The sequence below is a fragment of the Colossoma macropomum genome, unplaced genomic scaffold, assembly GCF_904425465.1.
Source record: "Colossoma macropomum unplaced genomic scaffold, Colossoma_macropomum, whole genome shotgun sequence".
NCBI lineage: Eukaryota > Metazoa > Chordata > Actinopteri > Characiformes > Serrasalmidae > Colossoma > Colossoma macropomum.
In genome coordinates, this window is record NW_023494803.1 from 11,156,754 (window position 1) to 11,175,381 (window position 18,628).

The 18,628-nt window shown below is 37.3% G+C and overlaps 1 protein-coding gene across 1 annotated transcript in view; it reads left to right on the plus strand.

The window, feature by feature from the left end:
• Window positions 1-18,628, plus strand: part of larp1b (La ribonucleoprotein 1B) — a 61,862-nt gene that overhangs the window by 19,557 nt on the left and 23,677 nt on the right. The window contains 5 exon segments of the mRNA XM_036594187.1: window positions 1,694-1,755; window positions 8,128-8,187; window positions 10,329-10,554; window positions 12,702-12,824; window positions 14,408-14,570. Coding sequence (XP_036450080.1) covers window positions 1,694-1,755; window positions 8,128-8,187; window positions 10,329-10,554; window positions 12,702-12,824; window positions 14,408-14,570 — 634 coding nt within the window.

An 18,628-nucleotide genomic window follows, 5' to 3' on the forward strand; every position in this document is an offset into this window, starting at 1 on the left:
TCAATGATGGGCTTTTCAGTCAAATTTGATTTTCAAGTTGTAAGACATTGTCACCCAGTGTCTAAGAAATAAAAACACTCAGACTCTCAGCATCATATTACTGCTTAGTTTAAACTAAGAGCACAGATCCATGACAGGTGGCTTGAAATTTACAGAGACAGCAGTCACTCTGGAGTCTTTAAGATAAACAGACATGCTGATCATCTCAGCTTTAATCCTAAGCTCAGAGACATACTCAACTCAAGTATGTGAATGCAAGTGACAGCGCACTGCAAACGCACAGTCCTGCTGTATAAACTTACAGTGTGTTCTGATGTTACGGTGGTTAAAACACTCAATACTCGAGACAGACGTAATCTGCTGTCATTATAACAGTTAACGTGGACAGTGGAGTTTGGCCAGGCTTGACTGACACTATAGTGCCCCTTGCTGTAACGCTCAGAAAGCAGCTTGCACTTGCATTGGTATGAATTGTCGTGACAGATTTTAGAACGCAACAGTGCACTAAAACATGGCTGCGTAGCTCACAGCACCTGCGTTTGTGTGCTTGCATGAAGTTTATTTCTGCCCTTAGAAATCGCTGTCATTGCTGGCACTACCAAACATCAATAACGTTGCTGTTTTCAGTATTTATTTACATTATTTTAAGCTTTGAATTTATTGAATGTTATCAGATATCCACTGAAGCTCTACAAACAGTGGATTTTATAGCCCTACCAACATGTTGTGGTGACACAGAAAATATGTGAGAGAATATATGTAAGAGTACAAATTATGTTCCTCTTTGTTCTTATGATAATATGACCCAAGTGGTGATGTAATATATACACTATACACACCAAGCTCACCCAGCCATGCCTTTATGGGCTGTGCTTTGTGTATTGGGGCTCAGTCATGCTGGAACAGAAAAGGTTCTTCCCCACACTTTTGGAAGTTGGAAGGAAAGAATCATCCAAAATGTCTTGGTCTGCTGAAGCATTAAGATTTCCCTTCACTGGAACTAAGGGGTCCAGGCCAACCCCTGAAAACAACCCCATAGCATTATCCCTCCTCTACCAAACTTTACAGTTGGCAAAATTCAGTCAGGCAGGTAACGTTCTCCTGGCATTCGCCAAACCCAGACTCGTCTATCAGACTCCCAGAGAAGCAAGATTAGTCGCTCCACAGAATGCGTTTCCACTGCACCAGAGTCCAGTGGTGGCATGCTTTACAGGAGCACTCAAACCTTCGCATAAGACAGCATAAATACTAATTTTTTTCATGAGCATTTTCATGCAAGCATAAACAAAGTGACCAGCACTTCAACCAGTTCATTTCCCCCCCAAAGTAGCACCTGATTTTGTTTCTTGTTCTTTTTGGCCTCTTTTATCTCCTCCAATAGATTATTTTTCCCAGAACTACATTGTTCTGAAATCTGATCTGCTTGTTTTTTTGTATAGTGTACCATGTGTCATGTGTCTCTCTCTCTCTCTCTCTCTGTTCATCTATCTCTCTCTGTTCATCTCTCTCTCTCTCTGTTCGTCTCTCTCTCTGTTCGTCTCTCTCTGTTTATCTCTCTCTCTGTTCATCTCTCTCTCTGTTCATCTCTCTCTCTCTCTCTCTCTCTCTCTCTCTCTCTCTCTCTCTCTCTGCCCCGTGTCTTTTTCAAAAGCAAACATGGTCACGTTCTCCTCTGTTTGCTTTTTCTCCGCAGACTCTCAGAACCCTGCCAAAGTGGTGCGCGCCAGTAAGCCCAGATCCAGGAAGTCCAGTAAGGTGAGTAAGGCCTTCTCTGCAAAACACAAAACACACACAGTACCATTAAGGAGCTCAGGAGGAGCTGAACATGGGAAAGAAACATAGCTCTGATTTGAGCTGTGAGCAGTTCTGCAGGGATGTCTGTACTGAGGTGGGCGTGGTTATTCAAATGTATCGTCGCTGTTGTAACAAAACCTGAAATGAAATCTCAGAAATGGTAGCTTATAGGAGGAAACGTTCTTACCTTGAATGTACATTAACATAACAAGATTTTATTCCAAGTAATTTTGGACCACTTCTATTGGTCCATTCATCGTGAAATGTAAAAGACAGCTGCCGCTTATTAAATACAAAAAATAAAAACTGTAAAAGTTACTAGGACCAATATTGCAATTGTGATGTAAATGTGATTATTTTCTTTAAATGAAGCTCCAGGCTTTTTTTTGTTGTGAGGAAGATTAGCACATACATTTTGAGGAGGTTTAGGCCTGAAATCTGGAGTGTAGTGTGCTAGACTGCCAGTTCCGGAGCTCTTTGTTGTCATTAATTTACCTACTTTAAATTTATGACAATTATGAATGTTGTAAGATATAATATAAAGTTCAGCTTTTGCGATTTGAAAATTACACTCTTTCAAACTGTGATTCCGGTCTAAAACAAAATAATCTTTCAGCCCTGGTGTAAAGTTGTCAGAGTTATCAGTAGTGCTTTAAATCACTTGAAATTATCAATGGCCCCAGCAGCATATTACAGGCTTTGAATACTTGCTGATACTTCTGATAAAGTACTCAAATACTTGCTATCAAAATCACCTTAAAATCTACAGTATGTGAAGCATTTTTAGTCATCCATCTGTTGTTGGTGTGGTAGTTTCAGAGCAGCTCCTGCACTGTACTAACGCTGTGGCCGAGTTGAAAGCCATGCAGTTTGTTGCGCTTTGAGGTGAGGCGACGTGGATGCCTGGTGCTAATTTGATGGATTTGACTAAACCATGTGTAATTAATGTATTTTTAGCACTTTCCAGTTATAAATAATAACTATTTTGTCTGAATAGTGATCAAATTTATTTTAGGCTACAGTTTGTGCAATGAATGTTTACCAACATAAAGAATGAATACTTTATCCAAATTTATTTATATAAAATAAAAAAATTAATCACTATATCAACCCAACTGGATACAGACCTCTTCTCATGCTGGCTGCATGCTATAAACAATTGTTAAAGCTTAAAGTGTGATCTTACTGTGTTATGTGAATGCTGTTAATTTAATAACGTGGATATGAATAGCGCTAATGGTTCTAATGCTCGTCGGTAATCTTCTCTGGTTACAGTTTGACTGTGCTGTGTGTGTGTGTGTGTGTGTGTGTGTGTGTGTGTGAGGTAGAAGCCGTGACTCATGTCGGTAATCCTCTCTCAGTTGTGCCTCTGCAGTGACCGGGTCTGCTCGAAGAAAGTGACCTATTGCTATTTGAAACTTGCTTACGCATTAATTGCAGAGTCCAAGGCAGCTGGGTTTTCGAACAGCGCTGTCATCCGAAAATAGCCGAATGTTTGACGAAACATTCAGTGGAGACCAAATAGAGTGTTAACCAAGTGTTAATCACATTATTTTTTAACTCTTATACTAGAAAGATGGATGGAAAGAAACTCCATTAATCCAAAAAGAAATTGCAAGAGTTGCAATGATATAACTGTACAAGTCACAAATGTAAAATACCATTCAGAAGTTACAACTACTTGTCATATTCACAAGTTTTGGTTTCATATAGAATATATTTATTTATTTAGTTAGTTAATTGGTTAATTAGTTAGTTAGTTAGCTATAAAATCTACACTGTAGAATTAGATATTAAACTAAACTCACAACGTATCAAAGGTTTTTATTTTTCAAGTATTTGTAGAAGAACAATAAGTTATTAAATAATACACTGGAAAGAATTCATTTTGATCAAGTTACCTGCCTGGTTTGATCTCCTGGATATTACCATTATTTAGAAATTCTTTCTATCTTATAGTTGTATTATAATTTTATTCCAAATATTAATTTACAGTAACTTTATTCTGGATGTTAATTGTTTGATTCTGGATTTATAATTTTATTATATTTTTATTCTGGATGTTAATTTTATTAGAACTTAATTATGGATATTAATTTTATTAGAACTTTTATTTTGGATATTAATGTTATGAGAACTTCATTTTGGATTTTAATTTTTATTAGAACTTCATTCTGGATATTAATTTCATTAGAACTTTATTTTGGATATTAATTTTTATTGGTATTTTATTCCAGATTTTCATTTTATTAGGACTTTATTCCAGATATTAATGTTATTAGAACTTCATTTTGGATTTCAGTTTTTAATTAGAACTTTATTCTCGATATTAATTTCATTAGAACTTTATTCTCGATATTAATTTCATTAGAACTTTATTCTGGATATTAATTTTATTAGAACTTCATTCTTGATGTTCTGCGGCTTTCTCAATCATTTTTGAATCATCCACAGCTCTGTTAATTGTTCTGGACATTAAACAATTCTTCATTTTTTTGTTATTCATAAACAGCTTCCTATTAATAATTTGCATGGTTTCAAGCATTCTTGTATAATTTATACGTTTATTTGTGAACAAACTGGAAATAGCATTAACATTTAATAGCATTAAAAGTATTGATTCTGAATGGTAGCGTTTAGTATGAAAAACTGTACAATGTAACAAAAAAAAGTTTACAAAATGCCTTATAGTGAATATTGACATACTCAAGTGTAACTTGAGGTAGATGCTGGTATTACGTGTTAACGTGTTTTTTTTTGTTTGTTTTTTTAGTTAAAATATTGAATCATTTTTAGTTGTAGTGTTGTTGTTGTTGTTGTTGTTGTATGCTGTGGTGCACATATGTGGTTAGTCACGGTTTGTTGCCCTGTGTTTTGGGGGGTGGAGGGTCTTCACCAGCATTTATCTGGGCAGAAGTCAGCACTGGCCAATCAGAGGCCAGTTCACTGTGTGTTTGGGTCTGTTTGGGTCCACTGTCTTCTGTGTGGGTGTTTTCTTGGAGAGAACTGTCAACATCAGAGTTTAACTGTTAGCCCTGAGATGTTAGGGAAAATGACTGGGAATGAAAACGTGCAAATATTTGAATTTTGAAAAGAGTTAAGTCTGAAGTTTTTTTTCTCAAACTTAATGAAAATTTTGAGGGTAAATGTCAGAGTGAGTAGGTGCTCTGAATCCATGAATATTTGACTTCTTGAAATAATAATTTAATTTGATTACAGTTCTTAAGTGATGATTGTGTCAGAGATTTATTTTGATATTATTTTTAAAAATAGCCTGTGTGCTTAGTAATCAAGGTATAAATACAGTACAATATACAAATACAATATACAATTTATATACACTAAATATATGGTTGTAGGCAAAGGTTTAGGCACTCTGGTCAAATTCCATGTTGTTGTTGATTTTCTAAGTGTATATAAATTACACAATCTCCACATACAGAGAACACACTTTTGTGAATGTCAGTACACAATTACTATTTATTTACTGAATTTAGCATATTAGCCAAAAAAATCATATGTGAAAAAGTTACAGCACATTTTATATATTTTTTTTCCCCCAAGATGTTGAACTTAGCATATAAATAGAAATTGTGCACAGAATAAGCTCAGATGCCATAATTAAGTGGGTTTCTCTGTGGAGGATGTGTTAAGATGTAATTTGACTGGTGGAAGTTTTGCACACAGCTCTATTAAATTTTATGAACCTCTTTCTAGCTGTTAATTCTACTGTAATTTTATTCTGAATGTTAATTTAATTGCATTCAGAAATCCTGATGCATTTTTACACCCCTATAAATGACGCCATCCTGTAATCCAATACATGTGACCCAGTTCTGCTCTGGAGTGGATTCCTCCTGCAGCGTATAGGAACAGAATGAACTGAATGATCTCTCCTACACGTACACGCACCCCTTACTCCTCTGCTGGGTGAAGGTCTGGTGGTTGTGTTCCTTAACTGGAGATCTGACACCTCATAACCGTGCACATAGTTACCTACAGTGCTAGAAACAGCTGAAATAAGTTTCTAACCTTCTCAATATAACCTTCTCAATCTCAATACGCTGCTCAGGATTCTGGGAATCTGCTTTGCATGGCAGTTTTCGTGGAAAGAGCAGCATTTCTGCTACCTGACAAGCTAAAAAAACTATACTGTTACTTGTGAATGGGGCGGGGCTGAGTGGTCTCCATAGTGACCCATAGAGTGACATGGCCTATCCCACTTCTGCCTACCAGCGGATCCTGTAAATCAACCAAGCTGGCGATTCTATAAGTGTCCTCAAGCATTCCTCTGCTGGAGTCGCTGTAACGGGAGCCCAGCGGGCTCATTTTTCAGAGCACAGAGAGAAATTTATCACCGTCATGAGTCTCTCAGTCTCACTGCACGAGGTTCTCTCACTGTCCAGTAGTCGAAGACCACCAAAGGTCCTCTCTTTTTGAAAGAAATTGTTTGGCAAAAATTCAAATGTCTAGAATGTTCCCCTTTAAACCAGATGTAGTCGATCAGCAGAGACATGTTTGGTGTCTGAAGTTTGTTTCTTTAGTTCTGCGCTGGAGCTAGGAGGCTAATGTAGCTAACAAGCTGAAAGCTTGCTAACTAGCTTAGCTAAGATAGTAGCAGCAGCAAACCGGAGGCCTGAGTTGTGTCCATAATTTAGTCCATATTTAACGATAACAGTGAGTTTTACAGTGTCAGGAGCCTCATAATCAAGTCATTAAAGATTACTGAATTAATCCACACAGTTTGAAGCATGTAGGCATACAGTTAACATGATGCTAACAGATGGCTGTTAGCTTCTATTACTGGTTAGCTACATTAGCCTCATAGCTCCAGTGCTGAAACTAAAGAAGCAAACTTCAGAAACTTCAAACACTGGCTGAACTACTAAGGGGGGATTGTGTAAATCAGATTTATTTCTTTGAAAATCTTTTACAAATGCTTACTGACTCTGACTGATCAGTTTACTGTCCTTCTTGTCCTGTATTAGGCTTAGGCTAATTATTTGAGGTGATCCCATTCGGAGGTGGGCGATATGGCAAAAATCTAATATTGCGATACTTCAGGAAATTTTTGTGGTGCACTATATGTTACAATGTTTATTTTTTTCAGACATCTGATCAGTTGGAACAGAGTCAAAGAACCTACTAGCAAAAACTGATTTTTATTCAATATTTGGCACTAAATCCAGTTAAACTGGTCTGATTTTGCTCTCTTTATAATGAAACATGCAGCTGGTCAGTGTCTACAAGTACTGATGATATACACAATATGTTCAGAAAAGCATATGGTAGTTTATTGTGAAATTTATTACAATAACAATATGGCTGGGCAATATGACAATATAACCCATAATCTCAACTATTTTTGATGATCGCAATTAAGCTGACTGCAGTCATTTTCCACAGGCTTAAGATTTCACAATCATATTTTGCTGCAACAAACTAAATGCGTGCATATTTTTAGCATTTGTGCTTGCAAAAATGAGTGTTTTGTTTTGTTCATATGTTCATTGATAGCTTTGATTGACACAACATAAGATTCTGTGCAACTGTAGACATTTGAGTAAATGGATAGATGGCTAATTGGCTAATTTGGCCTCTTTAAGTGTGTGTTTTAATAGTTGCATACAGTGAAGCAAAAAACACCATTAAATTATTAATTGCAGTTATTTATGTGGCAATAAAATTGTCTGCTAAAATTTTATAATCATGACAGCTCTAATTAGGCTGAAGTCTTGGCCCAGTTTGTTCTGGTTATAGGACTTTTGTGGCTCATTAAAGACGCTTTCTGCTCTAAAACTAGCATTTAATACATGAACTGTTGTTTTATGTAATAGTCTGTTGTCTAGCATTGTTTTCCATGTCTTTATCTTTCAGACAGAATTCACAGTTTTGTATTCTGTTTGTATTTTAATCCATCTGTGTTCACTTACTACACTATCCATCATGCATTACACAGATATCCTACAACCACTGGCAATCCCCGCAGACGATAAAGAAATACAGAATGCTAGGAGAGCCTCTGAACTACATGCTAATATATACAGACCTCTTCAGCTTCCTGGTAGTAATGTTAGTCATCTAGCTTCCTTCTGTTTTATCCAGCTAGCAGAAATTCAAATGACAGCCAAAAATCCAGACATAGTACTTGTAGTTTTTCAAAAGTTCCACCCACCTTCGATATGCCTCATTAGAAGGGTTTTTCCTACCATTCAAACCAGAAAATCTCATTTTAGAGATGCTGCGGGGTCATTGTGGGAGGAGAGTAGGCTTGTTCACAACAGTGATTCTTTTTTTTTCTTCTCATGTTTTTCCCTCTTCTTCCTTGTCCAGTCAAGTGACTTCAGTGACATCACAAACTGGCCTACTCCTGGAGAAATAGCCAACAAAGAGGTGAGAAGAACAGATTTGTGCATGCTGATTGGATGCAATATCTTTGAGTTTTGGTCCCGTATTTCTTTCTCTGTTTTTTTCCCTTTTTACTTGAGACTCTTTATATTATCACTTTTGACATTTTAAATCATCTTAAAGGGGAATTCCATCAATTTCCCAAAATTGCACCATAATTCAGTCTGTGAGATGTAAACAGTCATTTAGAGTGGTTTGGTATGAAATGGTTCAGAGGTCTTTACAGTGGTGGTGATAGGAACCAGGGGTTGCCATGACTACAGCACAAATATAAACATTTTATTTACTATCCAAAACCACCAGTGAACCTACACGTGTCTTCTGAGTTTTTACATGTATGTTAATTGTGGTAAAACAGCACAGTGAATTCATAACCATTTCATGTAATAACTTTCTGGGAGGGAGCTTTCAGAGGTGGACGTCTGGTTCCTATCACCACCACTGTGAACAATTCTGACAATTTTAATATGTGAATCCAACCTGTATGAAAACTAAAAACAGGTTTTTAACTCAAGCCCTGAAGAGCTGGAGCACATTTTAGTGTCTTTCTGCTCAGAATGACCTCATTCAACTCATGAATGGCTTAAAGGAGTAGTTTGGCAAAATGTCAGATTTCCCCGATTTCCCCCTTACTCCAGATATTCAGTGTCCAAAGTTTGCTTCTTTAGTGCTTTTGTCCATTTATAGAGAGCAGTACGTCATTCTGTCTACTAGAGTTCACTGAACAGCTCCACACTGTTTGAGGCAAGTGATGATTTAGGCATGCAGTTAACATTGTGCTAATTGGTGAGGTGTAAGCTTCTACACACTTAAAAAGATGATTCTTCAAGGGCTGTTTAGTAAAGAAAATGGTTCTATATAGAACCATGGACACTCAAAGAACCCTTTGCTTGATAAAAGGGTTCTTTGTATCATGAAATGGCTCTTCAGATTGATGGAGAATGTGTTGTAGATGGGTCTATATAGAACCTTTTTTTTTCTTCTATTGTTACAAGCTTGACATTGTAACAATAGAAGAACCCTTTTGGTGCTATATAGAACCCTTATCAAGAAGGTTTTATGTAGAACTGTACACAAGACATTCTTCTCCAGTCTTTCATGATGCAAAGAACCCTTTAATCATGCCAAGCGTTCTTTGAGTGTTCATGGAACCCTTGAAGAACAATCTTTTTTAAGAATGTAGTTGTTAGCTACATTAGTTTTGAAGCTAACTTTGGACTCAAAATGAGTTTTAATTTTGGCAAACTGTTCCATTAATATATTTTTATTGTGGTGTAATTAGGTGTACCGCTCATTAAGCACCGGTTTTGTATCATTGTTGTCCAAATCTCGAAAGTGGTGCTTACAGGAGAAAGCAAAAGCTTTCTTTGCTTTTCATCTACGCCTATGTAATGAGATTTTTTGCTTCCCCCAAAGTCAGTTCCAGCCAATTCTTTTGGTCTATTCATCATGAAATTTTGACATGTTGTAAAGGAGAGCTGATGTGCTCAAATGATGCATAAAAATAACAATTTATTTATTTTTGGGCAGCAATGGTATGCCTGCTGTCATAAAACTGGAATTCCAAGGTCTAAACTGAGTGTAGATTAGTGCTATGAGAACATTTAAACATCTCATATAAGAACATATTCAGTTTTCTAGCCTTTAAAAAAAAAAAGATTCCTACATTCCTCTGAATGGAGTCAGCTGCATTTAACTCTCAAGGCCACTCTGCTTGTTACTCTGCAGAGAAATGCAGCTCTTACTGTAAGACTGCTTTAAAACTGCTGCCCACCTGGTTTTACTTGCTCAGGTGATGATGCGGGGCCTCTTACCTGTAGCCTCAAGCAAGGTGGAGTGAGTGTCACTTAGAGCGCAGTTCCAGACTTTTGAGATTTTTGTAGTGATGTCTGGATAGAACACAGTTTTACTGTGGAATCTGGCTGGTTTTGACGTGTTTTAAAATATTCTGTGACGCTAAGGGTGGACATGGTCATTTGAAAGTACATCTGGGCTTATTTACATATTTAAATATTCAATGAACGAATGCGACGTCAGTATCGTGAAGGCCGATTAACAAATGATTATATTATGCGGCTCCTGACCTGAGAGGTACTGATTAGTGATTGGTTGTTGAAACCCCCCAGCAGCAGCAGAACGTGATCAACGCGCAGGGCCGGAAGCCGACGGTGGGACGGAGGGAGAGAAGGAGGGATCGTGGAGGAGAGAAGAGGGAGAAGGAGAGCGGCAGTGATGGAAGTGACAGTAAAGAGAACAGGGAGGCGCAGCAGGAGCCGCTGACACACCTCCCCACCGAGGAGGGGAAGGAAACGGGCAAAGAGACGCAGAACAGCGCCTCCCGCAGGAGGGGAGGTCAGATATATGCATGCATATGCATAACAAACATGACAACAATCAGTGATTTCCACAGTCTGGCTGCATATCTGATGCCAAATATTTCATGTTAGAGTTCAGTTTGATTATAATTATTTTGCAGAGATTCTGTGTTTTTTGTAATATACTTAATACATAAGGTACTGTTTGTACAGTAGAGCAATACAGGTATTAATAAACAATACACCAGGCTTTTATCATTAATTTATATGGAAAAAAATGACTGCTTATTTCATGTAATGTTATTATAATCAATTATAATTGGGGTTGGGTATTGAAATACCACACTTTTATGGTACCCACCAAATTACATCAATATCACAAATTCCATGTGTTTCCATTATGAAACACCTGAGCAGTCGCATTATATTCCACAAGCAGAAAAAACACCCATTTCCAGCACCTCACATTCATTTCTGGTTTAAGCCATTCCCACTTTCCGTCTGCAGTTTTAAAGAAGGTATGTAAAAGTATTGTTTAAGTCAGTACATCTGTGTTAGTATTTTAAAGCATACCCAGCCCTAATTAGAAACATAAGTACTTATAACATTACAAAATCATTTTTGCCACTTGGTCACTTTCACAATTAGGCTTGTTACAGTTACTAACTAATCGCATAACTGCATTTATTTTAGATGCTCTCAGTCATTTCAGCTTATCATAACCTCTTCCAGAGTCACATATTTACTTTTCAACAAACGGATGCTTTCATCCATTGGGTTGAGGCAAAAGCAAATAAACAAAAGAAAGTAGAAAACATTTATTGACACATCACATGTCTTACAAAACAAGAAGAAACTTCTAGCTTGGCACTTTAATGTCTTTAGAGAGCAAATCCTCATGTCTCCAAAATGCTAAGTAAAGGAGAAGGAAAAAAACCTCCCCAGCTCTAATGTAAGTTAATGTAACTAGACTTTTTGTCAAGCAATTTTAGAACGTTTGATTATGAAATTTACTCAAAATGTAAAGAGCAGCTTGCATTTTTAAATTATGTGAAGAAATGAAAAACAGACAGAAATGGATACGCAAGGTTTTGTTCTGACAGTGGTGTTTAATGATGTTCCCCGGGGCAGTGTTTCCCAGCCTGGTCCCCCACTCTGCACATTTTAATGCTTTTCCTGCTCCAACACGCCTGACTCAACTCATTAGCTAATTGATTAGCCATGCTAAAACGTGCAGAGCCGGGGATAGGATTGTTACACACTCTCCCAATGACTATAGAAATAAATGGAATTAAACAAATGAATCCAAGTTCAGTTAATAATTACTACGTTAAAGTAGTATGTAGTAAGTTTGTAGTAGAGTAGTAAGTTTGAACACACCCAGCCAAGTTATATGTTTTGTTGAATTTTTTAATTGAAAATAATATATATATACTGTAGCTGGTTATGCTCATGCCAGTAAAGCGTACTGAACTGAATTCATTCATTCATTGAGGGTTAAGCCGTGCAGAGCTACTGTCTCTAGTTTAAAGGCCATGCTGGTGGGGGATGTGGTGTGATGGGTGTCATGTTGCAGCAGAGCTGGAGCTGAGTTGTGGAGTTAGTTCATGTCTCCGAGCAACAGGGCCGTCCACAGCGCTGCTGTCCGACTGTCCAGCTCTGACTGCCAGAGAGAACTGCTGACTGCATTCAAAGTGTTTTTTTATTACAGAATAATTAAATATTGATTATAATTACTTTTTAATTTTATTACTAACTCTACCTTAATTTTGAGCTAAAAATTCTGATTAACTGATATCAACTAATGTAAGTTGATCAAGTCATGGAACAGGTTTTAAGTTTCAAATGGTCTTACTTAATAATTTTTAATAGCATTAATGTCATTAATGATAATATATAATACTGTCCAATAGGCAGCGTCCACCCTTCATTAATTTAATTTCCAATCAAAACAGTCATTAAGCACAGGTTATTATATTTATTAAATAAACAAGTCATTTAAATTTATTCCAGCTTCCATTCTTTTTAGGAGACTCGCTTTCAGACACATCTGCAGACACACCTCTAAAGTTCAGTCTTAGAAGTTGATCATTTTCTGAAGTAATCGAACACCTTCAGTGATGTTCAAGTCTGGACTCTGGGGTGGTCAGTCCATCATTTAGTTTCTTTGTTTGATTATTTCAGGCTGGAGGAGGGAGCGGGACTTCTTCGACGATGCGTCCAGTATCCGCAGTGAGGGCAGCAGTGTCCGTGGCAGCCTCAGGGGGCGTGGCAAAGGTCGCGGCAGGGGCAGAGGTCGCGGCCGAGGTAGGCACGCCGTCACTGTGGCGACTGCTTAATTTGTCGCTGTTCTAATTTTCTGTTCGTTATTGATAATGGGAGCATGCAGGGAGCTGTGTGTGGATGTTGAGAAAACCTGCATTTGTAAGCAGAAGATGCGTTATTATTAGAAATAGATAAAAAGTTGCTGTGCATAAATGTAAACATGATCATTACACAACTGGGTAATTCATTGTTTTTGAAGGAGTGGTTCAGTGGAAAATCTTAATTTACACAGTTTTCCATTTATGTCAGATTTAGTCAATCAGCTGGATGTGTTCGATCCAAATTTAGATTCTTTAGTTTAGCCCTGGTGCTATAAAGCTAACATTGCTAACAATAGAAGTCAGTAGTCACCCAAATCTTTTCTGTAAAAACATCCACAAAACTTATCTCAGCCTGCTCAAACCTCATCCAGCTCTTCATTAATTGTTGATGTAGTTCAGCACACAAAATTACTCACTGTGAGCTTTAAACTGAACCAAAACCTTACTGTGTAGCTCAGAGCTGTGGGCAGCCAAATGTGTTGTGCCGGATTGTGCTTCCCCTTCACTTAGTATGGACTCTGGATTTCTGTTTCTTTCATAAGCGTATATCTTCACTTTGAACATCAACAGTTATTTCCAAAACAAAAAGAAAACGCAAATGTGTTGTGTACATATAACACAGTTGTCTAAGTGGCTGCCTGCTGCATTCAGCTACACGGAAAAGTTTTGTTCATGTTTACAGCTCAGCGTAAGTCATACTGTGTGCTAATCTACATGTCTGTGCCACCTTAATGAAGACCTGGTTGCAGTTTGGGCAGGCTGAGAAAAGTTTTGAGGATACATTTACAGAAACGATTTGGGTGACTATTGACTTATAGTGTTTGTTAGCAATGTTAGCCGGTGCAAAACTAAAGAAGCAGAGTTTGGATACCAAACATGTCAGCTACATCTGGGGTAATTTGAAAATTGTAAATATTGTGTACATTTGTTTTATTGCTAAAACTTTAAACAGTATAGCAAAACAACACTAATAGCTGTAGATTTCTTGTTGCTAAACTACAACATTTAGAAAAAATGTTGGACCATAATATGTCCTAAGATGGGACATCTTTAAAGGAACACATTTCTCTGCTTGTCTACTCACAACAGCAGACTTATCAGACATGAGATAGAGATGCAGGTAACAGAAAACACTGAACCTCTGAAAGTGTAACCAGGATGCTTTAGTAAGGCAGGCAGCAGGCATCGCAGAATAAAGCCACTAATAAAAAATAGTGTGAATTATGAATAAACAGCAAGAAATGTGATATGTGATGTTAGAATGAGTGCAACCTAGTGTTAAATATGTTTGTTATATTCTGTGATTTATATTATATTGTGTGTTTTTAGTGGGAGCTCAGTGTATGTTTAGTATTGTTTGCCAATGAATTGTTTGCCAATGAATTGTTTGCTAATGAATTGTTTGTTTAAGAATTGTTTTCCAGCACATTGTTTGCTAATGAAGCGTTTTCTAATTAATTGTTTGCTAATGATTCACAGGACCGTATGCACCTCTCTCTCTTTCTCTTCCTCTCCGTCCTCCAGGTCGCTATGACTACTCCCATAGTTACAGGGATTCCTACCTGGATGGGTCCTCTGTGCCCCAGGAGTTTGGCACTAATATGATGTATTTCTATGACGACGGTAACCGGATACAGATGTACACCATAGAGGAGAGTCTGCTTAAAGAGTACATCAAGCGCCAGATGTGAGTAAACCTCCAGCTAGTCTGTACTTTTGTTTTTCCTGTTTTCTTTTTTTCTTTTCACTGAACTCACTTTGTTTACCCACCTACCCCAAATCAAGCTCAACCAAGACACGTTTGATGTCTGACATTTGCCTCTGCAGGGCTAAAGTAGCTAACAAGCAGTAGTAACCTATGTAAACCAATTAGCACAGTGCTAACTGCAAGCCTTATCATCACTCGCCTGGTGGTTTCTGACACTGCGTGAGAGACTGTTATCTATAAACAGACGTATGGATAAAATTCAGACTTGCTTTCGACTAAATATCTTTGAGATTGTTAATGCCTTAATTTAAAATGTTGCATCTTAAGAATTATAGTAGTTATGTAGGGAAAAAGTGCAAGGCTACTGTTAAGTGTTTCAGAAAGAGTAACGAATTACAGACAACCCTGCTAATTTGTACTAATTTAACACATTGCGCACTTCATTTCAAATCTATGCTACTTCAAAGCTGCTTGTAATGTATAATGCGATAAAACCCAGAGCTTGCTTTCACACAGCACATAATCTGCTTATGTTATAGGGCTGCTCAAAGTGTGGCAGTAGGCCCCTGAGAATGTTTAATTTGGCCCACCAGAAAGTTACGCTAACCCAGAATAATTATATGTTATACTATATGTAAATTATTAATTTCTTATTTTCAATTAAAACAGTGTTTTTGAGATATATTGCAATGTTATAAAGTACATTTAAAAAAAGAATGATTTTAGGCATTCCTACCTTGTTTGTTTGCATACTGTTTGGTGGCCCTAGGCCCATAACAAAAATTGCACTTCGGCCCCCCGAGACAAAAAGTTTAGGCACCCCTGCTGTAGATGCTACCAAGCAGAACGGCTGGTTTGAACAAATACATTGTAGTGTTTTGAAAATTGAATGGTTTGATATCACCTTTTGAGATTTGAGATAAAGCTATGTAATACAAATTGCCACCAGAAGGTGGAGCTGCTATTACATCAGCAGGAGAGCATGGAATCATATGTGTGTGTGTTTGCGTGTGTGGGCGCACACGCTAAACTTAGCATTTCTGCCTAAGGAGGGGGACTGTAAATGATCTGAGGTGGGAAGTGATGGGTCAGTGGTGTGTCTATACATTTGTGCGTGCATATTTGTCTATATGGGTCAGTGACATGATGTGCATTTCAAGTAATATAAAACTAAATACATCACATCTGTCACATTACCTCATAATACCTCCTTTATGTAAATGTGCAGTGCATCAAAATAAAATTCATTTAGGCATAATATAGTCTAAAAATATCAGATGGTGTGGCTATTCAACCGTATATGCAGATAATGTGAACTGTTAAAAAGTGTAATTTTCTTAATACAAAATTCAAATTATGATAGTTTAGCATGGTTTTATGTTTAAAACCTTTAAAAGCAAAACATGTTGAAAAGTAGGACAACAGAAAGGTTTTACATTTAGAGCCAGTTATTCATTCAACCTAGTGAGAAACTTATATCCTACTCTGAGTTTTAGAATTGCGATATAAGTGTTAGGTGGTATGAACTGAGTCGTGTTCTACAGTTTCTCATTATGTCATCTTTCCATGCGTTCTATAAAGCGAACTGGTTCAGAAACAAACACGTAGAGTCTCTCTTTACTTAATTTGATTTATTCTTAAACTCACACCCATCAGCACACCACCCTTAGCGTAATCCAGAGTACACACGTATCCTGGATACATGATTTAAGAGACAAAAGGTTTTGCAATGCTGAGTGTGGATCCTATAGCTCCACCCAAAAAGACGCCAGTCCCATCTCATTCCTGCTGAGACAGTCATAGTTTGGCAAAAAGTCAGTTTTATCGTATTTCCCACCTCTCACCTTAAATGTAGTTGATCAAGCCATGTTTGGTGTCTGGAATTTGCGTCTAGTTTTAGCACTAGAGCTACTAGGCTAACAAAGCTAAGAATACTTTACATCCATCACATTATTCTAGAATACCTCCTTTACAGTCCATTAAAATAAAATTTATTTTTTTCATGCATTTATGCATGATATAGTCTAAAAATGTCAGATGGAGTGACCATCCGACTGTATATGCAGATTATGTAAACGGTTAAAGTGTAATTTAGTTATTGAAAATTCAGATTATCATAGTTTAGCATGGTTTCACGTTTGAAACCTTTAAAAGCAAAACTGCATTTAGTCAGTTATTTGTTCAGCCTAATGAGAAACTGTAGAACAGACTCAGTTTATATCACAATACCTACATTTAGAGTCAGTTATTCATTCGACCTAATGAGAAACTGTAGAACAGACTCAGTTTATATCACAATACCTACATTTAGAGTCAGTTATTCATTCAGCCTAATGTGAAACTGTAGAACAGACTCAGTTTATATCATTATACCTACATTTAGAGCCAGTTATTTATTCACAAAAGTGTATTGTGAGGTAATTTATCACAATAACAATAAATACTTTCAATTAAATTAGATTTTTCTCTGAACTGTTGCTTTAACACTGTCTACATGATTTCACCTCTTTGGGTGGGGACTTTAGTTGCTGTGATTATGGGATATCTGTATACAAATCTCTTTCTATAACTGTTCTACGTGTCTTATCCAGCTCTTTTTCAGGCATTCTGGTTTAGCAGGTCTTCCTCTGTGTGATTCGTGTGATGTTTCTATTGCTTAACTACAATATATAGCCTGGAGGAAAGAGAGAAGGTGAATGAGGAGGAGTAAGAGAAAGTGGTGGGAGTGTTATAGATATTACACCAAATTTAGTCAGTCAGCCAAGACATTTTTGGTGTCTGAAGTTTGCTTCTGTATTTTTAGCAGTGGAGCTACAAGGCTAATGTTGCTAACAAGTACTGAAAGCTTATACCCCATCAGTTAGCATCATGTACACTGCATGTATAAATCATCTTGCACTTGCTGCAAACGATGTGAAGGTGTTCAGTAATCTCTAACAGACTAATTTACAAATGGTCAAGACTTCCGCATGACTTGCAGGGAGGAGGACTGTGAGAAAGAGAGAAGTGTAAACCACACAGCTTGACCACAAAATGTTCTCAAGATGAAGAATAACTGTTCTTAGTAGAACCTTCAAAGTCTAAATCAAAGATGCGTGTCATGCCTCTCAGGAACTGATCAATGTTTTGGATTGTCTAGATTGTTTGAATGGGTAACATGCCAAATAAATGAGTAACAGACCAAATGTGAACTTTGATTGCATAATGCAGCCGTTGTTCATTTAATATTTATTTATTTGTAATATGGTCTCTTTCTCACCGCAGATTTGTTAGTCAGAGCAGGCAGTCTCACAGAGGACATGAATGTATGCTTTTCACTTCCAGTTCCAAAGCACTGCACATGCTGTTTAGTGTTTTCACCAAACTGTATCTTTCATTGTAGCTCACTAGCTCATTACCAAGCTCTTCACAGATTAAATCAGGCACGTTGAAGCAGGAAAAACTAAAAACTGAACTCAGTAATCCAGCTGCCTCTGGGACTGGCTCTTAAAGGTGCTATAGTTGTTATAGTTGTATAATTGTTCTCTGAGGTCTACACAGAAGGTATGTGACTTTGATCGGGGTGAAAAATGACCGGATTTAGTTTCATATGCTCATCTACAGCCCTATGATTTGGCCCTAGAACAGGGGTCGGCAACATTCGGCTCTTTTACTGCCCTGTTGCGGCTCCACCTCAGAATTAGATTTTTAGGTAGAAATAAAATAATCCTCCTTTGCAGTAAAATTAAGCTCTGCTGAGCGTTCAACACTGTTTTAACAGTAAATGGTCTTAAACACTGGAGTTAATGTAGAACTGCTATTTCACCCTTTATCGCTGAAGGTTGTCACGCAGACTGTTGGTCACTGTAGCAACACAGACAACAATCTCGCCTAGCTAGTAGCCAATGAAAAGACAAAGAGAAAGATTTAAGACGAACATCAATAATTTGGAGATGGATGGACTTATTTGCATTTATAATCACTCCAGCTGGTTTCCTAATACGTTTAATCTGCATCGAGAAACCGTCAAACGCTAAAAGGTCACGAGGCTAAAGTCA